This window comes from Eptatretus burgeri, chromosome 4 (genome assembly GCF_056783735.1).
Source record: "Eptatretus burgeri isolate ZD-2024b chromosome 4, Ebu_testis_v1, whole genome shotgun sequence".
NCBI classification, from domain to species: domain Eukaryota; kingdom Metazoa; phylum Chordata; class Myxini; order Myxiniformes; family Myxinidae; genus Eptatretus; species Eptatretus burgeri.
Window position 1 is genome coordinate 71789032 of NC_140964.1, and position 27705 is coordinate 71816736.

A 27705-nucleotide genomic window follows, 5' to 3' on the forward strand; every position below is an offset into this window, starting at 1 on the left:
AATACGTTTTGCAAATGGCACAAATGTACGTGACGTGCAATGCGTTGACATGAAAACGCATACAAAATACATTCCAATCTTTCTTACTGCATGAAGTCTTACAATCAGCTACATCGAGAGATATACTGACAAGTTTAATCCTCCTCAACAAGAAGTGCTTGTATGTAGATAAAACGTGGAATGGGCCTGGTCACGGCGATGGCCTTGTGACTCGGTCACAAAGGACCGACATGTAGGACCTACATAGTTTTCACCGTGTGAATTCCAATCATGTTATCAGGCCTTTCAGCCTCCACAGGTCCCTAATTTTCCATCGAATCAAAGTGTAAATCAACTTTATCACCGAATGCACCCCAACTACGATGGCCCTCCATTGAGAGACGAGCGTCTGTCCCACTTGGGACGATTCATTTAATTTATGATGTTTGTTGTTCTTTCAACCGGACTTAGTGGATTTACGATTGAAGTGTCCGAATTAAACCAAAGACTTATTTAGAAAATGGTATCTGCTGCTTCCTTGCTTGACACTCAGCATTTAATAGAGGATATAGCACAGACAAAACAATGCCGAGAAGGCAATCGCAAATCATGCAGTATGACCTGAACTCCTATCTACTCACGAGGCTTTCATCCTCAGCTTGATGGAGTACTGCTCTCCCCTCTGGGCTGGCTCCCCAGCCTCACATCTTGGTCAGCTTGAGGCTGTGGAAAGAAAGGCCTCTCATATTATTGGAATGTCCTGTGATGAAGCTAAGTCTATGGGCCTATCACTTTCACATCACAGACAAATCTGTGGGGTCTTGCTGTCTTCTACAAACTCCTTTCTGTTCTTGCACCCTCTGTTCTTTCTGTACTTTGTCTCCCCCAGGTTTCTGCAGAGCTCACATGGTCCACCATCAATCCCCTTCTGGTGAAACTACCAAAATCCAGGATCACTGCTCACCTCTACTCATTTGTTCGATTTTTTTTCCAGCCTGTGGAACCAACTTCCAAATCCTCTTCAATCTCGCCCTTCCCTCCAGATCTTCAAGACAGATGTCCATTACCATCTCAGATCATCCCCAATCCAAAACCATGATAATTTCTAACCTCATTAACTCCCCCTCCCCTCACCCCACCCCAATCTCTCCTCCTTCCAAATTTCCAGTTTTATCTGATGAGAGTTCCTTTCTGTATCCATCTTGTCCACCCCATGCATCCTCTCCTGCCACCTCCCTACATCCATTGTTTGTCTGCTCCCCCTGTTTTGGCCTTTGGCTCTGCTGTTGGTGTCCCCTACACCCGCTCTCTGCTGTCCCTATTGGCCCTTTGCATCCTGATGCATTCATTGTAATTGTACTAGCTCTTACAAGAGCCTTGATGATGTATACAAAAAAAAACTCCTGCCAAGAAACTGCTTCAGCAGTACTAACACTCTGTGAAGAGTATGGCACAGGTTTTTATGGAATCCTCCAATGGATTCCATAAAAATCCTCCTCCAATGGAATCGCCATCCGTCCATGCTAATTTTCTGTTTTCTCTGCATCCGTTTATCCGATTCACATAAAAATTTCACCATCGGTGTGACCTACTCATGGAGAATGTTTCATACTAATTGTGACATCATGGGTCATGTGGTGTGGCAGCCATGTTGGAAAAAAGGAAAAAATTGGACCTCTGTGTCTCCAAAACCGCTCATTGGAAAAATTGAAACTTGGCACATGTTCCCCAAGGAACACAAGTATGATTTTTTTGGTTGTTGTTGTTGATGTCATAGGTGGCTTCGTTGTGATGTCATAATTGTATACGTTGAATGCTTTATCGGATCAGGATGAAAAATTTTGAGGTTCTTGGGCTATATTGTATGGGGGGAAAAATTGATGATGTCTTTGGTCATGTGGTTCGGTAGCCATCTTTTTTTCAACAATCAAACTTTCAAAAATCTTCTCCAAAACGGCTGAACAGATCGAGGTGAAACTTTACGGGTATAATCGCCTATCCCTGAGGAGCAAAACGTTCTCCACATATGTATGACATCATAGGTCACGTGGTTTGGCAGCTATGATTTTTTTTTTTTTGAAAAATAAAATTTTAAATATTCTTCTCCAGAATGGCTTGACAGATTCAGGGGAAACTTCACCCACATGTTCCCTGAGCCTTGGGGGTACCTGGGTGTTCATGAATAATTAATAGGTCACATGGTCTGGCAGCCATATTGGATTGAATGAAAATCTTTAAAAAGAATTGCTTCATCAATCGATGTGGAACTTCACAATTATCATCTAGTAGTGATGGCGAAGATGTATTTTACATTTCAACCTGATCGGACGCATGCTCTGACATGCAGAATTATTTAATGTGTTGAATCTGGATTAAGGGATTTGAATCAAACTTGGTGCAAGTATGATGTAATAATGTGGGCAGAGACATATCTGGTGACGTCGCGACGTCAAAGAGTGCCCTTCTAGTTTTGTCTCAATGACTCCATGGCACTCATTCATGAACCTCTGAAAATTTGACAAAGATCCTTTTGGCCATTTCTGAGAAAATGGTGATGTACAAATAGACAGACAGACAGACAAATATCTCTCTTGTGGTCTAGATTTATGGGGAAGTAAGGACTTTAGTTGAGGCTTGGTGTTGCTGTTGTTTATTAGCCCCAGTCAGATCGGCTCAAACAGGCCTGTGGCACTGGGATAGCCGACCAATCTCCCAAAGGTGACCCAATGATTCTTCACGTTTAAGATGTTGTGCTCTTCCCTTCATGGAGCCAGGACTGCACAGTCATCCATAATATCTTTTATTGTGTGTGGGGAAGCCTCACCGAGGTTGAAGGTGTTGTAAGTGATATCGTGGAGTCTATGCTTGTACCGTAAAAGCTGTGGGTGGTGTTTTTCAGTGGAGGTGTGAAAGGTGAACAGGACGTTGAAGAGTGCCCTTCTAGTTTTAAATTATTATTGTTCTTTGAAATAAATCCCCTTCATTGGCAAACCAATGAAAGGCCTTGGTACTGATATCATCATCATCATCATCATCATCATCATCATCATCATCATCATCATCATCATCATCATCATCATCATCATCATCGTACGGTACTCTTTACAGGAGTGCTGGCCCTGCCAAAGCCATCACTTAACATGGGTTATGCTCAGAGATTTGCCATTGCCTTCCCAACATAAGGTCAGGGCAGGAATTTGAAATTTGTTCAGGGTGTTGATAACTCGCCTTCTCTTCACAAACTACACCGTGGGATTTTTAGCGTCCACCAACTAATGCGAGCAGATGGGACACCCAGTTTAAAGTCCATCCGAGGGACAGAACACACATTGATGCCTCACCCTGCCTAAAGATACCAGGATGATCGTTTTTGTTGGGTAGAGATTCGTACCCAAGCTTCACAGCTCAGAGGTGAGTGTGCTAATTCCTTCAGGCTATCCTGCCAGTCTGATATTATCATGACTTCAATGCAAAAACAATTTAAATATTCCGAAGGAGATTTTCAAGTGAACGTATGTTGAGTCACTGGGCATATCATGTTATCGACAATGTGATTTTTATGTCGGGTGCTAATAGTTCATTTCTATGATGAGTTAAGTGTTTGTCATTGGTTCCTTTGAGTACAGATCAATTGTTTACTCATGCCTTTGTTTGTGCCATTCCAGACAAATGTGTTCTCAGTGAATGGGAGATGTGGAGTTCATGCAGTTCTTCTTGTGGTGGTGGCATTACCTTTCGGAACCGCTCTTTGGAAGGGGCAAATTTGGCGGCTTCAACTCTTGTGTGTGACGAAACTTTGATTGAACGACGCTCCTGTAACAATCATAACTGTAGCTCAGGTTTGTACTTCTTTCACATCCCAAAGAAGTACAGTAAGCTTTTGTATGGTGTACTCTCAGTCCTAAGATATTGTGACTTGGAAGGTGGGGTCCATATATAGATTGTGCTAAGAATAGTGTCGACCATGTGCTCGAGTGGGGTAGAATGACTCCTGTATTCGAGATCTGTTGGGGGTAAGTGATCTAAAGGAATATATGTCAATTTGTGTGTATGTCTCCTCCATAACTCCAAAACTATAAAACCTAGCAGCCTGAAACTTTGCATGCATTCTAAGAAAACTCCAAGGAAGTGCGAGAGTGAAAATTGAATGTTTGGGTAAATTAAAACACCCCTTTTGAAGATAATGAACGGTCTTATTTAATTATATCCTTCTTCAGGTGATCCTCGGCCACATCACTCTCTGGGGTCTTAAGGCGTTTCCTGGGTAACTTCGGTGGGGTCTGAAGCCACCATGTTTTTTTTGCCTGCTCAACCATGCCTTGACTTGGAACATACCGCAACGATTTTTTAACGATAAAGTTTTTTTTTTTCACTTTCCTCACTCATATCGAAGGAGTGTTCATCAAAGCTACGAATTGCTGTAAACATCGCTTTTTTAAGTACGATAGTTTTCATATCCGGAGCTTGGAGCGATTTCATGCATTATATGATTTGATTTTCCACGATCTACTCTCACGGACTGATTAAAGTGTATCATTTAAGTACATATCACTTTTGAGAATCGGATATTGTCCCGACTAATGCATGAGTCACATTTGCTCTACGGCTAGGATACGGTGGCCGTAACCCCCCTGAATTGACAGAAACGTGCGGCGGCCGCAGAGTTTCTGAGGTGGCCTCAGGGTGGCCCTACGCCATATGGCTATCTTTTACAGGCCGTAGGGGTCTCCGTGGAATTAGAGTGTGGAGTTATAACTTTTTTCATTTCGAGGTTGGCCGTAGTCATTCGACAAGCCGTAGTCATGACGTAGATGTGTTCCATGTCGACCGTACTTTGGGCTTGCGTTATTCGTGCAGCTGCCGTAGGCTCTTATCAATGAAAAATGAATTTTGCCAACCCCCAAAAAAATTACGGCGGCCGCACTATTTCCACGGTCGCCGTAGGGTAGTCCTAAGGCATCCCTGTGTTCAACGTATGGTGGCCTTGTGGTCTGTGTGACTACCTGCGGGCAACACAGGGTCGACACACGGTTCCCCTATGCCCGCCGTGCGTCCTACGTACAGCCTCCGTGGCAGTCTGCGTCCACCGTGCGCTACCGCTAGAGATCGGATAGCCTCTGCCATTGAGGAACAACCAGCGCCATCTGTATATAACCTGGTCCACAATCTATATGACTGATATGAGATATGATATACATATGAAAAAGAACTGGTATATATACCCACTCATTACTGTCTTGGTGCTGCTGTTGTTTAGGTCAGGTTAGATCTGTGACCTGCTACAGGTACCATGTAAACCTGTACTAACCTGTTCCATGGTCGGGTTGTCGGCGACTAAACCGTCTCCCCCACCAGGTTTTCTGGTGAGGAGGGTGTTTGGATATGGACACCCAGCAGGATTAAAAACAAAACCTGTCAAAGGGCGGAGGAGCTCCTTGTGAGCCAACGGCCATCCATATCTAGTGCCCAACTGTGTCTGCGGATGTCCTCCTGCAGTTGGGTTACTTTTTTACTAGGAGGTTGGTGGTACGATTTGCACTCCGGTCACCGTAAAACCCTTCATTCCGCAAAACACAAAAACGCAAAAAAATCTGAAAACCCACTCCGTGGGAGTACCTCCTGTGCAGCTTCCCTTCGCAGGGCAGCTCATCAGATGACGGGATTGGGGCAAAGCCTTCGGGACCCCCAATCTTTGATGATAGGAGGGAAACCACGGGGTAACATCCCTGGGTCAGATTGCCGGAGAGTGTGTCGGAATGGTGCTGAGGTGTCGTCCACCAGACGGCGGTCTCCTTGGGTTAACCTGAGGCGGTCCCTTTGGGTGGGTGCCTGGAATGTCTTATTCCTAAGAGAGGATGATCACCTGTCTCTGTTATCATCTGAGCTCAAGCGTTTGGACATCGGGATTGCAGCTCTCTCTGAGGTTCGGAGACCGGATTGCGGCGAGATAATGGTGGGTGGTTACACCTACTATTGGTCTGGTCGCTCTGATGGTTACCATACCCAAGGAGTTGCTGTAGCTGTGTCCAATAAGCTGACCCCAATGATAATTGAGGTAACACCGGTCAACGAGCGTATTATGAGATTAAGGATTCGTCACTCCTTAGGTGTCATTTCCCTGGTCTCTGTTTATGCTCCGACTGAGGCGAGTGATCTCACCGTGAAGGATGCATTCTACGCCACGCTCGAGTCTGTGGTTGATCAGTGCCCCAGACGAAATACACTTCCAGTCTTGGGGGATTTCAATGCATCGACTGGAACTGATAGGGATGGATATGAGGTGTGTGTTGGTCCCCATGGGTCAGGAACTATGAACCAGAATAGCACTAAGTTCCTTGACTTTGCAAGAAGTCATGGACTTAGGGTGGCTGGTTCATGGTTTCAGCGCCCACAAGCTCATCGCTGGACTTGTTATTCCAACGCTGGCGGTGTGGCAAAGGAGATTGACCATGTCCTCATTGATGATCGTTGGAGGATGATCCAGAACTGCAGGGTCTACCGGAGTACTCAGTTCCTCAATACTGACCACAGGCTTGTTGTAGCAACTCGAAAGCTGCACTTTAAATCCTGGAGAATGGTACCATCCCAGCCTCGGCTGGATGTTGGCAAGCTCAGGGATGAGAGAGTAGCTTAGGAGTTTGCAAACAGGCTGAGTGGACACTTGGGGGGGTCTGGGTGCTTTGGGGGGTCCTGAAGAGTTGTGGAGTGCCTTCAAGACCACTGTCCTTGATGTTGCCGGTGGATGTCTTGGAACTCACCACAGGGCAAAGAAGAATTTTGTCTCTCAAGGGACACTGGATACCATTGACCAGAGTCGCAGGGCCAGGCTGAATGGCAGAGCTGAGCTGTTCAGGGAGCTGAGGCATAAAACTGCACGTGCCCTGAGGGTGGACAAGGAGGCCGATGTGCGAGGAATCTGTGAGGGGGTAGAGCATCACCTGTGGACAGGTGATTCTCGTCCCGCTTACAGGGGAATTCGCGCATTGCGTTCATCCAAGCCCATCCCTCGGAGCACTGCAGTTCGAGCAGAGAGTGGTAGGCTCTTGACAGAGGAGTCTGAAGTGAAGGCCCGCTGGGCCGGTTACTTTGAGCGGTTGTACCAGGCTGATCCCCCAGCTGTCGAGTTGGATGTCAAGGGTGTTACAATCCCTGTTGCTGACCCTCAAATCAACTGTGGTCCACCTTCGCTTGTGGAAACACTGGCTGCGGTGAACCAGTTGAAACGGGGTAAAGCTCCAGGGATCTGTGGCATCCATGCTGAACTTCTCAAGGCTGGTGGAAATGCTGCTCTGGTGTCGTTGCATGCAGTTTTGTGCTCTGCCTGGAACACAGGCATCATCCCAACTGATTGGAAGAGGGGCCTTGTTGTTTCTCTCTGGAAAGGGAAGGGTGATCGCCAAGACTGCAACAACTACCGAGGGGTGACGCTGCTCTCAGTGCTGGGCAAGGTCTTTGCTCGGATAATTCTTGATGGGGTTCGCCACCATCTGCTTGAGCACCAGCGTCCAGAGCAGTCAGGCTTTACACCAAAGAGGTCAATGATTGACCGTATCCTTGCTCTTCGTGTCCTCACCGAACGCAGACGAGAGTTTCGGCAGGGGCTGCTTGCAGCCTATGTTGATCTCTGTAAAGCGTTCGATTCAGTGAATCGGGATGTCCTCTGGAGGATTCTTGGTCTTCGTGGGGTGCCACCAAAACTGATCGATCTGATGTCTGAACTCTACTCTGGTACTGAGAGTGCTGTGAAGTTTGGTGGTACCATCTCTGACTTATTTCCAGTTGTTACTGGAGTTCGTCAGGGGTGTGTACTGGCCCCCACACTTTTCAGCACTTGTATGGACTGGATTTTTGGGAGGATGTCGGAGAGATCAAGCTGCGGTGCATCGTTTGGGAATGTCAAGATCTCGGACCTTGATTTTGCAGATGATGCAGTCATCTTTGCGGAGACTTTAGATATCCTTTTGGGGGCCCTCGCGGTGCTGAATGAGGAGTCAGAGCTGCCCGCTGGGATTACGGGTTTCTTGGATCAAAACTAAGATCCAGGCTTTCGGTGATCCAGACTTTCTTGGATGCTGCTGTCCTGTCTGTGTCTGTTTGTTGTGAGGATGTTGAGGTCGTGGAGAGATTCACTTACCTTGGCAGTGATATTCATGTCTCTGCTGGTTGTGACTCAGAGGTCAATAGATGTCTGGGTCGGGCCTGGGGAGTCATGGATTCACTGGATCATGGGGTGTGGTGCTGCCGGTACCTTTGCGGGAGGACGAAAGTCCGAGTCTTCAGGTCCTTGGTACTTCCAGTCTTGCTCTATGGATGCGAGACTTGGACTCTGACCAAGGATCTGAGACGGAGACTTAATTCCTTTGGTACCAGGTCTCTTCAGAGAATCCTTGCCTCTCGCTGGTCGGATTTTGTGTCCAACGAGCGGTTGCTGAGAGAGACTCGGATGAGATTTGTTACCTGCATTGTCAGTTGTGGCTGTATGGACATGTGGCTCGTTTTCCTGACGCTGATCCTGCTCACCAGATTCTCTCAGCGAGGGAGTCTCGTGAGTGGTGGAGGCCAATGGGCCGACCACGTGCCTCGTGGTTGCAGCAGGTTGACCATCATCTCAAGGAGATGGGGATGGGCCTTGCATCTGCCTGGGGGATGGCCAGACAGAGGCCCCTGGAGTCCCGGCGGAAAGTGGACGCAGCGATGCGCTGTTCTGGCACATGCTCCCTTACCTGACCTGACCTGTTACCGTCCGTCTGGCCGCACGTTCACCTTCGGGCCCCCCTGCGGTCGCCTTGTGGGCACCTTGAGGCTACCTTGCGTCTGCCTTGAAAATTTTATGGGCGCTGCAGGAACGCACTAATGTCACCTTGCGACATCAAATCAAAGACCGTACGGCACCCCCACGTTTTCGGTCTCCACAATTTATAAATACCCCGTGCGGCTCCCCGAAAAATAAAAACATATGTGACTGCTACATTGTGTGACCGTGGAAATACTGCGGCCACCCGATAATTGCTAGTGGCCGTAGATTTTTTAGACCCAACGGCCGCCGAGCCAAATGTGACTGAAGCATAAATAAGTGTCGAAATCTGTTGTGAAATCTGATAATTTAAAGAAATAACGAAGCTTATAACTAGGCCGATATACCTATTTACTTAAAGCAAACTTGGCTATGTTCCATCCTTCTCCGTAGATACACAAGAAAATGTGAAATTTCCAAAATATTAAACATCTTTTTCTACTGTTTGGACTTTGGAGCATCATATTGAATGAGGAAAAAATTTAGGAACGTGTTAAAATCAACTAGCTTTGTTGAGCTGTATGATTTGATGCATTCACTGCTGGACCTCGTACCCTGTCACCCAGAGCGACTGTCTATCAATAGCATCTATTAAATCTATGTCTATATTTTTGGAGGTTTTGTGAGGTGCTCTGCGGGGAATCAATGCAAATGTGGTAAAAAAAAAAAACGGATGTTTGAAAAAAAAAGTGATAATGTTTGCGCGGACCCCGAACCGATGTTCCATGTGACACGTGCACAGACGAGCAGGCAAAATGGTGGATTTTTTGCAATGTTTATTTCATGGGAAATTGAACTTTAAGATGTCTCCATGGTTGTTCTGCATTAATCAGCAACGCTTTTGTGCGCCCATTGTCAATGGCGGTACTGCGCTACATCATTCGAAGCCAATTGTTCGCTCACTGTGGATGCTTTTGCTGCTCCACTTTATTCAGAGCAAGTGGTCCATGCTCCGTCATCCTGAGCGAGTGGTCCTTGCTCCGTCCCCCTATGCGAGTGGTCTGTGCTCTGTGCTCCATCACCCTCAGGGAGTGGTCAGTGCTCCGTCACCCTGAGCGAGTGGTTCGTACACCATCACCCTGAGCGAGAGGTCCGTGCTCCGTCACTCTGAGCGAGTGGTCCGTGCTCCGTCACCCTGAGCGAGTGGTCCGTGCTCCGTCACCCTGAGTGAGTGGTCCATGCTCCGTCATCCTGAGTGAGTGGTCCGTGCTCTGTCCCCCTGTGCGAGTGGTCTGTGCTCCGTGCTCCATGACCCTGAGCGAGTGGTCAATGCTCCGTCACCCTGAGCGGGTGGTTCATGCTCCGTCACCCTGAGCGAGAGGTCCATGCTCCGTCACTCTGAGCGAGTGGTCCGTGCTTCGTCACCCTGAGTGAGTGGTCCGTGCTCCCTCACCCTGAACGAGTTGTCCATGCTCTGTCACCCTGAGTGAGTTGTCTGTGCTCCATCACCCTGCGTGAGTGGTCCATGCTTCGTCACGTTGATCAAGTGGTCAGTGCTCCTTTACCCTGAGTGAGTGTTTAATGCTCCTTCACTCCGTCTGTCTCTGTCTCTGGACATATCTGGACGGTGGTTATGTCTGGACGGTATTTGTCTCAGGACTTGACCGTGCAGTGTTTATCTCCGGACTGGAGTTTGTCACCAGACGAGTCAGGATGATGATTGTCTCCAGATAGCTTGGCTCCGGACATGTCCGGGTGGTATTTATGTCTGGACAGGAGTTTGTCTCTGGATTGTAGTTTGTCTCTGGACCGTGTTTATAGAATGACCATTGAAAAATGGATTTCAGACATTTTGTTTCTATCTTCACTGTCGTTCTCTGCAGAATCATTTTGATGAAATAGTATGAATCGTAATTAACCCTCCACCACACGTCTGCCTTCCCTTCCTTTCACCTCATACTGTCTTCTCTTTCCCCACCCCTCCTCTCCCCCCCTCCCTCGTCTCTCCCCTCCCTCCTCTCTTCTTTCCCCTTCACCTCTTCACTCTCCCCGCTCTCTCTCCCCCACCAATCTCTCCCTCTTCCACCCTCTTTTTCTCCCTCCCCCTTTAGTGTTTCCGTCAGCGAAGCGACGGGTGGTATTTGCTCGTTTGTAATATGTGCCCTGATGGGGACAGTGATTGTAAGCGTTAGAGCAGAATAGGGTAGGGTTGTGTTGTGTAAACCCTCCTGTGCCGCCGAGGCCAGGTGGAGGACTTGTGGCACAAGACATTTAAATGGACAACAAGACCATTTGGACAGAAGACTGCAGGCCACAGTGGTGAAATGAGTGGTAACGCAGTGGCTGAACGCGGATAACGAGGGACTGCCCCACAGTGTGAGACATCCTGGAAGATGGTTGTGCTCACAGGCAGTGGGCGGCCACTTGCGGGACCAGCCACATGCTCGGAAGGCGTCCCAGGAGGAAGTAAAATCCGTATCTGTGCATGGGCACAGCAAAAGATATCTCGGCTCTCTCGACTTCATCGCTCTGGAGGGAAGAATCACCAAAAGATGCAGGTGCCATCTCCCCACCATCACACCATCCTCTCATCTCCCAACCCATGCTACACTTCCAGCTCTGTGCCACACCGACCTGCATGACCACGGTTGTCCTGGACCAGATCATGCCTGCACAAGTCCTCACCTGCCCCCTCTGTATCTGATTTGAGTCCTGTATTTTGGTGTCTTACTTGGGGTATAGTTTTGATTGTATATAAGTTTGTGTGCTTCCCCTTTCATCTCTGTCCGTGTCTGTTGACTGCCACATCTGTTCTGTTTATTTATCGTCCTGTCCATCCTTATCCCCATATACATTTCAATAAACCCTTTGTAAAGAAACATTTTCCCTCATTCCTGCCTTCGCACACAAGCAGCCGCAACATTTGGTTTATTGATTGAGCGATCCTTTTGGGATCGTAAATGGGAATAAACGCAGTATAGTGTAAATTCAAAAATCATTTTAGTCATTTTCGAAGATCTTTAGACCTCCATTGCAGAGCATCTGCACTATCTGGGCCTCTGACGTAACACTACTTATTTATTATGTACGTAATATATGGAATCTTTTGACTCCTCCCCACCACCTTTGTCACGCACATGCTGCTTTCCACCACACACATTGTTCTTATCTGTTCCACACCTCCTTTAACTTCTCTCTTCTTCCTTCAGTTAACCCTTTTTTCTAAATAGGTACCTCCTTCAAAATCCATAAAGTCAAATGAGCACTGAACTCAGGACCACTTAGGATGGGTGCTCAATGCCACTGATAAAAAGGCAGCATAGTCCAAAACTCACTTTCAATGACATCCATCTGTCATCCTCACCACATGGATGATGCCTTTATGTGTTTGAACTTATAACGCTTTGCTGCTATCATCTGTATTCTTCGTGACAGATCAGTGTCCAGAGGGTCAGGTGTATTCTATCTGTGCAAACACCTGCCCGGCGTTGTGTGCCGATCTCTCGGCCAACACTGCCTGCCTCTTCGAGGGTTGCCTGCCTGGATGTCGTTGCCCAGCAGATCAGGTGACAAAAATATTTCCACGATTGATACAAGTATGGACAATAATTAGTGCCAAAAAAAGAAGCAGTCGGGTTTCTTTTTCTTGGAGCCATCCTTGTGTCCTCTCTGCATAGCTGTGCTGACTCTGCTCCAAAGCTTCACGAGTAGAACCCATCAAAAGCGTTGCTCATAATTGGAATGTGTGTGTTAAAGTACGACCCTATGGTTGGAATGTGTTAGAATAAAAAAAAAAATACAGACAGATATGACTAATTGATGTAGTGAAATTGTGGCCTGGTTATGAAGAGATTATTATTTATTAATTTATTTGTTTTTGCTGATTCATTTCCCATGCCTTGCCCTCAAGCTGTGCATTACAAGGAAAAATGGGAAATCTTGGATAATGATAAATGGACTTTGTGAACCGTAGCAGCCAAGTTCAACCAGCATATTATCAATGCTGTGAGGCTCACCACAGCTGAACTCTGGGTTTTAACCACACTGCCTGCAAATTTAGGCTCTGCAAGTGGGAATGGGGAGGAGAGAGAATGGTGGTGGTGGACTTGCATTTACCTCAATGAGCAATGAGGCATTCCCAACAAATGTCATTTGTAAAATCTCCTCCTTCATTCTTCACCTCTGGAGCTATACCAAAGGAGCAGGAAGGAAGAAATTCCCTTCTTCCTTCCTGCTCCTTTGGAAGAAAGGAAGGAAGAAAGAAAGAAGAAAGAAAGGAAGATGTAGGAGCATGAGCATTGTTTGAAGACCGTGTGCTTGGAAACCAATTAATGTTACCACCTCCTTGTTCTGTCACCCCCACTGTTCACCCTTACATTCCGACGCAGGTGCTGCAGGATGGAAAATGCATCTCTCGAGATGTTTGCCGTTGTCTCATCACCCCAAGCGTTCCTCGATGGGCGTTTATAGCTGCCCACGGAGTATCAGAGCATGCTCCAGGCACTGTGTTCACTCACAAATGCAATAACTGGTAATCAATCGTTTTTACCTCTGCCACAGAAGGTGGGTGGAGGTTGTGTTTTCACCCCTGTCTGCTTGTCTGTCTGTCTGTATGTTTCTCTGTGAACACGATATCTCAAAAAGTTGTTGACGGATTTGGACGAAACTTGGTGGATATGTTGGTTGTGTGACAAAGAAGAATTGATTCAATGGTCGTGAAGATCTGGATCCGAGAATTTATTTTAATTTTTTCATTGATTCTTCAACATTAAGAGATAGGACCAAAAATTATGTTCAGCATGATATTTCAAAAGTTGTGGACGGATTCAGACAAAACTAGGTGGATGAGTTGATGAAGTGACCAGAACAAGCCGATTAAATTTTGATGAAGGTTCTGATCCAGATCCGGCCTATCGGTGGGATCCAAAACGTAAACTGTTCAGCCTGGCAGAGGTATGCGCTCTACTGAGTGCCGTTCTCGTTCTTCCTGTTGTTGTCTTTCGTCCCTCTCCCTAAACTGCCTTCTCTTTCCAAACCCCACACGAACAATTTTGCATTGCCCTTTTTGGTGGTTGTCTCTGGTTATGAGCCTGTGAAGATCTCTCTTTTTATCCTCCTCCAACATTCCTTCTCTTTGTCTTTCTCAAAAAGGTTATTTGGTTTACTCTTAAAAGTAAAGTGTATTTCTCAAAAAAAGCAAAGTCCATTATTTGAATTCTCTCCCAAGCAATCTTGGTTCAAGTTTAATAACAGAACCTCTGATGTTTAATATTTAAAGAGCAAGTTATTATAATATTAAATCCTTGCCATGATTTTCAAATAGTTTCAATATCGAACCAATATCCAAGCTTTAAATTGTTCTATGTAAAAATGCCTTTTGGTAACATTTGACGATTCAACCCTCCTACCAGTTTTTCTTCGTTCGTGTTTAACTCTTTATGATTTAAGTGGAAAGTACAGGAAGAGGATTGAACCCAGAGTCATTCAGGTCAGTGACCTCCTGGAGCAAGAAAAGGAAATAATAATTTCATACAATGAGTGGACTGGCCTCCCTTGTATCAGGCAGATTATCCCACCATGAAGTCATTCATGAGTGAGCTGGGTTTAACCAATACTCAGTCAGTGATGTGGCACTTCTCCTGAGACTAGCTTGACTTCCTCAAGATTGGAATCCAAATCCTTAGTCATTCTGTCTTCTGCTGGAATTAAATAGACAACCTCTTAACTATGATTCCAGTGCAAATAGGCCACCACTGTACCCAAACTTGGATGAATGTCACCATATGTGGATCTTTCATCTTCTTCATACGTACGTACAAGATACAAAGTCCTGAATTTGTGGAGTCAGCCTACTCTTAACATGGGCAGTGATTTTGAGCAGGATATTCCCATCAGGTCTGTGTGGATCGCATCTTGGAAACAACTTAATGCGATAATACTGGCAGATACCTTCTTTGGTAGACCATTTTCTAATGCCTTACCCATAATTCATGCCATTGTTGGTTTCGATTCGATAGAGACTCTCAATCAGATTGTAAATTGGGTTATCTCCTAAGGAATGCACAAAGTGTTTTACCATTGGCTGAGCAAGCAGAGAATTAAGAGACAGAAAAATGGAACTTGTTCAAGTAGTCAGCACACAATGGCTTACTGTTTTTGAATGAGACTATTCCATCCATACATTGGGGCCATACTCTGTGCAGAGCGTTGGTGCTGCCTCGGCAGTCTCCTTGGCTATTGGGCACAATCCTGGATGGGTTTCCACTCCGACACAGGATACCAGCAAGCTGGCACTCATTTTGCCGACCTCGGAAGGATGACAGGCAGAGTCAACCCCACCTGGTATTAATTCAACAGCTGAGCGGAATTTGAACTCAGGATCCTGGGATCCCAAGCCCACCAGCCTAACCATTAAGAATGAGACTATTGGTTCTTTAAGATCCACAAGTGAGAGTAAGTCGACAAGGCATCCAGCTTAATAGCCCCTCCAAAGGACATCATACCTGATGGTGCAACTTGCAACCTGAGAATCACGAGGATGACAGTTTCCAGCCAGATACCTTTCTTCCTAAAATCGAGCACGGAAATGGTGCATCACACGAAATAGCACATCGCCCTGAGCAATCACTTGCGTTGATGGTTTGCAGACGGACTGGCTGCTTTAACCAGATTTCAATGTAAGGGGCCATATATTTATTACATATGCAGGGTAGAGGGGGGCTTTGGGATGGGGGGGTCATGTATATATTTTTATTACAAGAGCAAAAATCATATTCTGCCATATTTGTGTGTCCTGGCAGCATGACTCCAGCCATACGCACACTCGCATCTGAGCTGCAGCCATGGTTTGAATGATGGACAAGCTATAAACTGTCATTCTGGTGTTTCACAAGCAGTGTGATTCATCAATGTGTGTCGTCCCTTCGATGGACGTTATACTGGACAGCTCATCTGTCGGCATTAGTTTGTTGATGTTAAAGATCGCATGGTGTCCTTCGCGAAGAGCAGGCGAGCTATCGCCAGCACAATGAACAAATTACAAATTCCTGCCTTGACTTCCAGTGTCGGAGGGGCGACCCATCCAGGATTGTAACTTTAGCCAATAAACTGCTTCAGTGAAACAGACGCTCTGTTTGGAGCATGGCAGATGATGATATTTGTGTGCCTTTGTAAAAGATATCCCCTCAGAGTAAACTCTCACTCGAGTTTGCTGCTTCAGCAAAAAACTCTATTTAATGCTCCATTGTCTAATTATATCACCGTGACATGTTAACCATTTCGGACAGGTGGCAAACTTTTTAAAATAACATTGCCCAATGCTCATGGTGGACTTTGTAGGTCAAGGGTACATTGGGATTGATAATGTATGTTTACGTTAATTACGAGGTCATTGGGAAACACTGAACAAATCAACATAGTTTATAGAATTTGAACTTTTTATCCCAGCATCATTAACTAAGTGCTCACATGGGAATGCCAAACAAGACAATCCAGACACCAAACAAGCTCAGATAGGAACAGTTACATCAGTACCTTGTACATATTCGATAATTTGGCTCATTGCTCACGGCTCCATCGATCATTGCACAAAATCATTTAATGCAGTTTTACCTCTCAGAAAAATGCTAAAACCACTTACATTCCATGTATCTATATTATAATACATGATTGGGTTGACTTTGTGCACCTGTCTCCTTTGGTGTGATGCTATCTCTGCTCCTTATCTACAATCTCGGAGTCACCGGAGTTAATGACGACATTATTTTTTGCCTTTTCGTTGGGAGTTGAACTTTCCAGGACTTTATGTGGGTTGGATGATATGGTTTGATAGTTGACGTTGCAGCTGTATCATGCCAGTGTCCACATTGTGGATTTCCGTTCTTTATGTCTATATAAACAGAGCTATTAATAATATGACCATGCATGTTGGTCCCATTGGCTCGAATATCTGTATTTTATTTTAACTTGAGCTTTGTCCTCTGAAGAGATGCAAAGTCAGCAAAGGTTTTCAGACAGCTACACATCCATTGAGACCACTTTGCCCTAATGTGTACCTTACTGTTCTCGAAGAAATGTTTTCACCTGTACATTGAGATGGGACATTCACAAGATCTCTACAGGTTCATCCTCTATCAGGTAAAGATTGAACATACCCTGAGGTACTTATCATCGCTTTTGGAAAGTTTGGGCTTTCTTCCTTGACCACTTGTATTGTCAACAACACCACCAGCTTCACAAATCCTTCTCAGAATCGAGCACACAGCTATCTTTTTCTTCTGTTTTTTTTTTTGTATACATAGCTGAGGCTTGTATAAGAGCTAGAATTAGTACACGAGACGGATCATGACACAACAGTACAAAAGGAACAGTTTACGTTGGGGGGAAACACCAACAGCAGAGTTGAAGTCCAAGATAGAGACACACTTGGACAAACAATGGGTGAGGGGAGGAAGGAAGGGCAGGATATGATACGCAGGGTGGACAATATAGATAGAGAAGGATACTTTCAGGAGGGGAACAGGAACCTTGGAAGGAGGAGGGATTGGGATTTTGGAGGGTTGGGGGCTGAGGGTTAAAGAGGGTAGAAAAGATCATGGTTTTGGATTGGGGATGATTTGAGATGGTGGTGAACAGCTGTCTTGAAGACCTGGAAGGAAGAATGAAATTGAATAGAATGTCGAAGTTGCTTCCACAGGTGGAATAAAAAAGGAATGAATGAGTTGAGGTGAGCAGTGATCCTGGATTTAGGCAGTTTAACCAGAAGGAGGTTGAGGGTGCATCAAGTGAGCCATGCAGAAACCTGGGGGTGGGGGGGGGAGCATGGAAAGAGCAGAGGGTGCAAGACCAGAAAGGAGGTGATAAAAGACAGAGACCATCGACCTGTCTGCAATGGCATAGTGTTAGACTCAATTTCATCGTGGGAGATTCCAATAATCTTGAAGGTCTTGGTTTCCATGGCATCGAGTTGAGCAAGGTGTGAGGCAGGGGAGCCAGCCAAGAGTGGAGAGCAGTACTCCATCAAGTTGTGGATGAAGGTCTTGTAGGTAGATCGGAGTTCATGTGTGCCAAGGAAGAACTTTGTATGACAGAGGTTGCCCAGTTGGCATCTGGCTTTGGAAGCCAACTTTGAAATGTGGTTTTCCCAAGATAGGCTATGGAGGGCTGGTCGGCACCATTTAGGGGAAGTAATGCGATCTATGATATTTGGCAAGTTATACATCCCGAAATATTAAATATATATGATAGCATCCTATAACTCTCAGCCTTCTCTATGTTATCAACCTTTATCCAACCCTCCCCTAACGTGTGGGAAACCACAGTTTTGGGATCTAAAATCTCATTGGTCAATTTTCAAATTGGCTTTAGTTTCCCACAAGCACCCTAAAATATGATCTTTTAAAATGTCTTTTATTACTTAAAATTAATCTGTTATCTTCTGCATATAAATATTGGGTTTTATTTCAATATCAAGGGCCAATATCAACAGTTTGTTACAGAACAACACTAAATGAGGAAGCAACTTCAAATTTTGCATATCTACATTTACGTACAATGTACATCTGTTTCTATTCATTTTCAACACTAATAATAATAATTAATTGCTGTCTTCATCGGCTGGCATAGGAATTGTTGCTGGTGATTAAAATGAAATAATCGACCTATTGACCAATCCATGTGATGATGATAGTTACTCGAACTATGTCCGACAAACAAATCACAGTGGTTTTACATTGTTGATGTCGGAGCAAATTCCAACCAGACACCATGCCAAAACATTCCGAAGCTACAGCGGCAATGGGTCACCAGGAACTGACAACGAGCATTACCGGCGAGCATGTTGGGTCACAGCCTCTCAGAACATCTTCAAGAGAAATCCTACAATATGACACTGCAATGGAAATTAGTCAAAGGAACCTCCTCTGGGTTCCAGCACGATTATCGGACACATTGCTGCAGAAGATACCGAGTTGGACAGGATTCAATATCATCACCAGAGAAAATATCACCGTGTCACAAAATGTTGGGTACATGCGCACAATAAACGCTCAAGCTATAGAATTAACCACTATCAGAAATTCTGAAGCAGTCAGAATATGAGGGAATATCTAAATTTAGAAGATATCATTGTCATCCTTGATCATGCCTTGTATGCCAAACAGCTGAAATTGTATGAAATCACACCGAAAAATACAGCAGAATCATCCTCCGTCTGGGAACCTTCCACACCATCTGCAGCATTTTGACACTTCTCGGTAGCGCTTCCAGGATGCAGGAATCTGTGACTTGTATTGAAGCTAATCTCATTGCAGATGGCTCAGTCACCAGAGTACTTGATTGGGAAGATTAGCTATTTGGATACATAAGGTTCTCTATGATGCATTTATGAGACGAGCATGGATCAAATTAATGCAATGACGAGAGAGGCAAGGGTGATCTCAAGTAGTCAACAACCTTCCTGGAAGAATGAATAGACAGCGTTGTGAACATCTCCTTACAGAACATACAGCAAATGCTGCAGGAAACTCAATATGAACAGACACAGCCTCTCTGGAGTGACTTCCTTGATCATCTTCGTTATGCCAATGGAGATTTGTCATCATTTTGGATGTCTTATGTGACACAGTTGAGCATGTTCTGCTCGCAATGCAGCATGCTGCTCGTGAGGGGGATTGGATGCTGCACCTTTCTGCAATCCACTCGATGATACCGTGGTGCTTTGCTTACGACAGAATTAACGCTACAAACTTACCAATATAACATGCCAAGATGACCAATTTTCCAAATATGCATTAACCCTTCATGGATGGATATTTCTCGGTTCAAGTCTCGAGTAATAATCCATTTCATTGTTTCCTTGTTGACCAAACAATAGAAGCTACTGTGAACCGAGACACACAGGCACCAGGTCGTACAACAAGATTTATCCTGAAGTCAGGAGCAGTGAAGCGCTGCTTCATCACAGCCAAACATAGAAGTGCCTTCCTGGGACAAATGAGTGATATTGTTCAGAATAACAAGCGAGATGTTTTGCATGCTGATCTTCAAAAAAACAATAGTTCAGAAAGATGAAGAAGATATGTCGGCAGTAGTTCAGCTGGTCCAGAGCTGGGTCAATCACTTTGAAGAGCCACATGACCTGATAAATATATCTTCAGTGAGAGCATCACTTTCCGATGTCAGCACAGATGTAAAGAATGCTTGGGAAGTGGGAAAGTAGAGCTTCAATAAATTCAAATGGGAGAGACTTGAGAGCAACCCACCAATCCAAAATTTTGTCGATTCGATCCCCCAAAAAATAGAAGACCTTCAGTGATATATGAAAGAACAAATCAACCTAAATTAATGGCAGATCTGTGATTCTCGAAGCTGATAGGGCTCTCTTTGGAAGAATCATTGTGATTACCCGGAGTCGCGATTTACAAATGCATGAAGTACTGTCGCATCCTCTTGGACCACTGCCATAGGCTAAATAACTCCAGATGGACTCCCTTGGAAAACTAACAAAGCTTCTCTCACTACATACCTTCGAAAAAATGTTGCGCCAAATGATGCAATACCTGATAACTCTTTCCACAGTTATCGACAGGATGGGCCTCATTCAGAAGGTGATGGGTGAGCAAGATACATTTGGAGATGTAGCTACAATGGTGCTTTCCTTGGCTTTTAATGAAGGAGTCTATAGACTATCATCAAATAATTGACATCATGTTTGATACGTACAAGGAGATATTTATCAAGAACAGTGAGAGAGAAGCCAGAGGAGAAGAATTTGGAGTCCAATGCAGAATATCAGGGCAACACAAATTATGAGATACTGGAGAAAGTTTCTGACCAGCATCAGCAACAAATCCTGTCTCATCGCCTTTCTCATCAATGAATGGAAGGAAACATGAACACAATAAATGCCTTCAAGGCAAAAAGGTCTGTTCGTGAATGTCAGAGACAAGTGCTTCAAAATTACACAAATAGTGCACCAGGAGGTTTCTGATCTACAAAGTACATACGGGGAGGCTGATGGTCACCTTCTTCTTCATGCAGCGCATGTTGGACATAATGGATACCCAGCAGTAATCATCATTTCTCAAGACACTGATGTTTGCATTTTGTGTCTGGCATTTCAAGACCGAATCGGAACAAAGCTATTCCTGAAATGTGGGATCAAATAATGGACGACGATTATACATTGGAAAAGTTGCAGCCTCACTCGGACCAAACACTTGTGAAGGGCTCATTGGCATCCATTCTTTCACAGGATGTGATACCGTCAGTGCATTTGCTGGCAAAAGGAAGCCGAGTACAATCAAACTAATGAGGTCAAACAAAGAGGTCCGATCTGCGTGTGCAAAGTGGGGTGAAATGTGGGATGTCACTGATGAGCTTATGGGCAAACTTGAGCTCACTTGTCTGTTGTATGCAGCAAAATCTGAAGTCAGGAATGTTGATGACCTGAGATGTCACCTTTTTATGTAAAGAAAGGTGAGATAGAGAGTCACTAATTGCCACCTTGAAAATACGTTTTGAGAAAGCATGTATTCTGTGCTAATTACCAGGCAGCTGTATGGAAGAGAAGTCTTCTGAGGGATCCAGCGACTCCAAGTCCAACTGAGCATGATTGGAAATCGGAGCATTTCAATGGAAGACAACAGCTGGTCATACATTGGATGGATGGACAACCCGCTCCACAAGCTGTCCTCGGTCCACTAACGTGCACTTGTTCCAGAAGTTGCAAGAAGCAAAACTGTGCCTGTGTTGCTCGTGGACTCAAATGCACAGACATGTGCAAACTGAGGAACTGTGAGAACAAACAGGCCTTTGAGCTGTTCGAGGACATAACTTCTGAGAACAACTTGCACGATCAGGAAGATTTATAGTAACTCGAGCTGTGAACTCGTGTCCCAATAATTCGTATTCCACAGTACTAAGGCAGTGCTACTCTTGTTAAAGCTCAATGTAAATTTAATTATACTTCTTTAATATCTTATAAATTTTTTTACTTACGACAATACAAAATATTTGCAATACAAACATCAGCCAAGATATTGGAATATTGTAAGTTTTTATTTTGATCGACATTTGAACTAATATTATAAAGAACATTTGTGTATACCAGCATGTACCTGTTGATACAACTTTTGAAAATTTGTGACAATAATATGCATCGACTATATATATGTATATTTATATACATATATGTATATATATGTATATATATATATATATATATATATATATATATATATATATATATATACATACATACATATATATTGTTACGAGTTCTGGCCCGCCAGGCGTGCGAGCGACCGCTTAACTCTAATAGCAGCCGCGTCGCCCACCGGACAGACAATTCAGTCGTGACCCTCCTGGAACTACCGCCAGGAGCCATTCACGGGTGGGGGTTTAATCTCACCACAACCCAGTCCGCATTCTACCCACGCGAAATAGGGTGAATCGCCAAATGTTAATATACCTAAGTACCCGCGTGGGTAGTGTACCGAGGAGTTGTACCACGCCGCAGGTCGGCTCCGGACACGAACCGCTTAAGTGGCTCGTTCCGTACTAAGGGGATAACCAAGCGGAGTTATCGCCGACCTCGACGGTTCAGATTACTTACTGGGTGTCTAAACCCACTACCAATCCCTTCCGTGATGCAAGATGGAACTTTCAAATGAAGGAAAGGACGCAACAAAACGGGTCACAATTTAACAGGCACATTTATTTCGGAAGCGCGAAAGGCACGTATTTACAGTTTTACAAAAATGCACGTATACAGTCAAGGAAAGGACACAATGCAGAGTTACAACCAAATAAAAAGGCATTTATTTTCAGCACACTTATTCAGGTTTACTTACAATACTGGCGCCACACATACATTTACACACAAAGCAAAGAAAACAAAAGCCACCCTCAAAGGCAAGGAGGCAGACAGGTCCGTGGACCAAATGTGCGTGGAACCTGGATGAGCGGCCAGGTCCACGAGACCGAAGTGGTCTTACCCGCGCCCTCGTGGCGCGATGGCGGGCAAGCCGCAATGTCAGCGTAACACGCCTGACTCCGTGCCCCTGGCATGGCCGGTGAGCTCCCTCCGGCATGCTCCGCGCAAGCACGTGTTTCTCGGTCAGCACCACGGTTGGGGTGGGGAACGGACAGGGTTACCGGCGCTATCTCAGCGTGGATGGGGGGAATTGTTGATGCCCGGGCGGGATGGGGAAGGTTCTTGTTGCTCGGGATGGGGAGAGGGGAATGGCTGACGCTGGGTCCCCCCAAGCGGGACCTCGGGACCGCACTGACTCTGGCAAACTCTCACCCCTGAGCCCTCCTCCATGTCCCTGCTCCACTCCGCAACTCGCCCTTCGACCTCCACTCCGAGCTCCATCCCCTGTTCGTCGATCAGGGCCCCGTCTGCACTGCCTGCTTCGAGCTTCTTCCTTTCCACCATCCATCCCCGTATATCCTTCACTGCCGACTTCTCCGACTCCACCAGACTCATGGCTCCATCGACTGACCTCGAGCCGCGCCGCATTCGCTCTTATATCGCCTGGAGGAGGGGCGTATATGCAAATATGTGGATCAAATCGCGTTTGGAGGTGGGGCTACGCCGCCCGATGTTCAACCATTGGATGGACGGAAAGGGGGCGTGAACCTCTCCTGATCCGTTTCTCTCTCCAAAAAAGGATCCATATGCTTCGTGTTTGGAGGCGGGGCCACACCGCCCAACGCTCAGCCATTGGACTGACGGAAAGGGGGCGTGAACCTCTCCTGATCCGTTTTTCAACTCCCGAAAGGATCCATGTGCACTCGTGGCATGATGCATTTGGTAACAATCACCGAACGGGCTTTGGACAGCATGAGGTTCGATGTTGACAGGTGGTGTGGTTGATGGTTGTGGAGGGAGAAAGGCGAAGGTGGTGGGGGGTTTGCTGTGGTGGTTTGGTTGTTGGCAGGCGTCGTTTGGGAATGGCGGTGAAGCGATGTTTGTGGGATGGAGTTGTGGAGGTAAAGAGGCGAAGGTGGCGGTGTTTGAGTTGTTGGGGGATTATTGGTCCAAAATAGCGATAGAGAAAGAAAAACGGCTATCTCAAAGGATCGCAGCCCAGTGAACACGGAAATTCCCTCGAAACAACGGTGGGGAAATCTAACTACACACATACTTATCGTCATAACTTATCTAAGGATCCTTTATGGTGTATTGCGAATTTCCACAGCCGTAACAATATATATATATATATATGTATATATATATATATATATATATATATATATATATATATATATATATATATTTGAAAGTGTGTCTGTCTGTGTGTGTGTTTCTCTGTGACCTATGCACGCGAAAAGTACTGGACTGATCCTCACCAAACTTCACATGCTGACAAAACATGCACCCAGGAGTGTCGCGATGTAAAAGAATTGTACTTCCGACTTCCGGTTTCCGAATTATGACGTCATCACCTGATTTCGTAACGTTAATTTTTCAAGTTCAGCCGATTGACATGGGGCCAACGCCATTTGCAATAGAATGAAAAAATAGTGCTACAGTTAATTCCGAATTCCCGTTTCCGAATTATGACTTATGCATTCGACACACTTATCATAGGCCCTATTCACATCAACAAACGCCTCTTTTAATGCATGATTAACACAAGTCATATTTTATTGTACATACAGGTCGTCGTCGACTTACGACCACGATCGGTTCCGACCGACCAATCGTAAGTCGATTTGGTCGAAAGTCGACCAACCTTTATTTATAGTGTATAGGCCTATGAAAAATTACTGTATGTATATTATACCGTATCCAGGACACACCAGATATGTTTAATGAGGCTCTGATATACATTGAAGATTTGGTATTATACATGAGCGGGAAAGATTTAACTAAGTGGGGACTTCCCTCTTCTCATATGTCTGAAAGCGCAACCATCAGTAGAGAATGGTTCCGTGAAACAAACTACAACACAGATACTCTCGCAAAGTTTGTTTCTGACAATGAGCCGCTTCTGGTACAGGATCAGAGTAATGCATATCAACTGATTTCTGAAGCAGTTCAAGAGGGAAGTGGTGTGATATTTTTCTTGGATGCCCCGGGTGGTACTGGCAAAACATTTGTCCTCAACCTTTTGCTTGCTAAGATGAGGAGCCAGAAAAAGATCGCATTAGCCGTTGCTTCATCCGGTATAGCCGCAACACTACTTTCAGGTGGCCGCACAGCGCATTCTGCTTTCAAATTGCCTCTCGACTTCGCTACAATGGAATATCCGGTTTGTGGCATTGGCAAACAAACTGAAGCAGCAAAAGTGCTGAAGAATTGCGACCTCATAGTTTGGGATGAAGGTACGATGTCACCTAATGATGCATTCGAAGCATTAGATAGAACTATGCGAGATTTAAGAGGAGTAAACCTGCCTATAGGTAGAGTTACGCTGGTTATTTCTGGTGATTTCAGACAAACTTTACCTGTAGTACCCCGTGGCACTCCAGCTGATGAAATGAAAGCCAGTATAAAATCTTCATACCTCTGGACATTCGTACAAACTATCCATCTAACAACAAATACGAGGGTCAATTTATATGGTGATTTAGATGCTGGCAATTTCGCACATTTACTTCTCAAACTTGGAAATTGTGAAATCCCGAACACAAATGATGTAATATCTATTCCCGATGACTGTGGTACAATAGTTTCATCTATGGAAGAATTAGAGGCTCATGTGTATCCCAATTTAGCAACTAATTACAAAAACATAGAGTGGCTCTGTGAAAGAACAATCCTGGCTCCACTTCATGAAACAGTCCGTGTAATAAACCATCAGTTATTACAAGTAGTTCCAGGCGAACAACATAGTCACAAGTCTATTGACACCACACTGGATACTGAGCAAGCCATACATTATCCCACAGAATTTCTAAACTCATTGGAATTACCAGGATTGCCTCCGTACAATCTGTCGTTAAAAGTTTGGTGCCCTATTATGTTATTACGTAATCTAGATGCACCAAAACTTTGCAACGGAACTAAACTGATTGTGAAAAGACTATTACCACATGTAATTGAGGCCACTATTATGACAGGATGTGCGAAAGGAGAAGATGTATTCATTTCGCGAATTCCACTCAATCCATCAAATTCAACGATTGAATTTAAGAGACTACAATTTCCTGTATGCCTGTGCTTTGCGATGTCTATCAATGAGGCACAAGGACAGTCATTGAAAGTTGCAGGGCTGGAATTATCCACTCCTTGCTTTTCCCATGCTCAGCTATATGTGGGATGTTCCAGAGTGGGATCATCGGAGGCTTTATACCTATTGGCCCCAGAGGGGAAGACATCAAATATTGTTTATCCTCGAGCACTCCACTAAAGTTATTGAGCTACTTCAGTTATTTCATAAACGGGAATAGGATGTGCGATGAAGGAAATACATGTTGCTGGTGAAAAATAAAAATGGTGATGGGAAATAAAAAAAATGGTGGTGGTGGTTTGTATGTATACATATTACAGATATAAATAGAATGGAGATGGCGTATGGCATATGTGTATAATATTTTATAATTAAATGGTTATGGGCTATGTAGATATTTTATAGAATGGTTATGGGCGTAGGTACGTTGTAACTTCGTATACATAATATAACATAATTTTTTATCAGGATAACAGACGTAAATAAATCAAATACGCTGGGCCAGACTGGGTTATGCCCGACGTATAAATTAAGTCGCAAATGATGACATGAAACCAACCTCGCATTGTTGAGGCATTATGGTTTTTTATCTGATGTGGCAATAAATCTTCACATTTTTGAACTCGAGTCTTCTGCATATAAAACATGGTGGGGAAAATATAATATTATAGTGGTGATGAAAAAAAATAATAATGGTGGCAGCCTCTACAATTTTACAATTAACTGTGACATATACTCCTTCAGACCCGCCGTCATCCACGGGATTCCTGTGCGGAGCACGGGTATCCCTGCTAGTGTATATATATATATATATATATATATATATATATATATATATATATATATATATATATATATATATATGTATATATATATATATATATATATATATATATATATATATATATATATATATATATATATATATATATATATATATATAATTTTTTCAAGTAGTTCCAGGCGAACAACATAGTCACAAGTCTATTGACACCACACTGGATACTGAGCAAGCCATACATTATCCCATATATATATGCACTTCCTTGGAGTTCTCTTATGATGCAAGCAAAGTTTCAGTCTGCTCGGTTTCATGATTTTGGAGATATGGAGCACGCGCGCACGCGCGCACACACAAACACACACACACACACACACACACACACACACACACACACACACACACACACACACACACACACACACACACACACTGACATTTATTAGTTTAGATAAGTTTTTTTTGAGTTTTCTTCTTTTTGTGTGCAGAAATAGAGGCCAATTTGCTAAAATATGGAAGGCAGCAGTTTCACAGACTGACAGAAGATCAAAAAGTGACAGGGAGACAAAGACTGCATTTGAGTGGATGAATTGCAGAAAGGAAAGGGAAAGGAGGGTCGGAGGAGGAGAGGGTATTTTAGTTACATTAGAAGAGAGCATTAGTGAGTATAGAAGAAAATGCAGGTGCCAATAGCTGACATGATAACTCAGAGATAGCATACTTACCAACGAGCTTTCCAGTCTTTCCAGTGAGTTTGATTCCCGACCCAAATATATACTCACAAAACCTAGTGCTTCACATGCTATGCATTGTGTCAATTGATATGTCATTGATGGGACATTATCTGGCTATCCTTCAGCGAACATGTGCTTTTGGACATTGTAGATCCTACAGTATATTTTGCAAAAGGGGGCTATTGTGAGCCACTACCCTGGTTACATTCCAAATTTCTACCCTGACTACCACTGAGAAAGGCAATGCAAAACCATCCAGTGTTTTCTTTCCCTTGAGATTGCCTCAGTGGGACC

At 44.5% G+C, this 27705-nt stretch overlaps 1 protein-coding gene across 3 annotated transcripts in view; it reads left to right on the forward strand.

Annotated features, from left to right (window-relative positions):
* The window catches only part of LOC147028318 (SCO-spondin-like), a 431359-nt gene that overhangs the window by 396471 nt on the left and 7183 nt on the right, over positions 1-27705 (forward strand). For all 3 annotated transcript variants that reach the window (XM_085878618.1, XM_085878617.1, XM_085878616.1), the window contains exons 103-105: positions 3645-3818; positions 12149-12279; positions 13102-13244. In XM_085878618.1, the coding sequence (XP_085734744.1) occupies positions 3645-3818; positions 12149-12279; positions 13102-13244 (448 nt within the window). The remainder of the gene's footprint in view (positions 1-3644; positions 3819-12148; positions 12280-13101; positions 13245-27705) is intronic.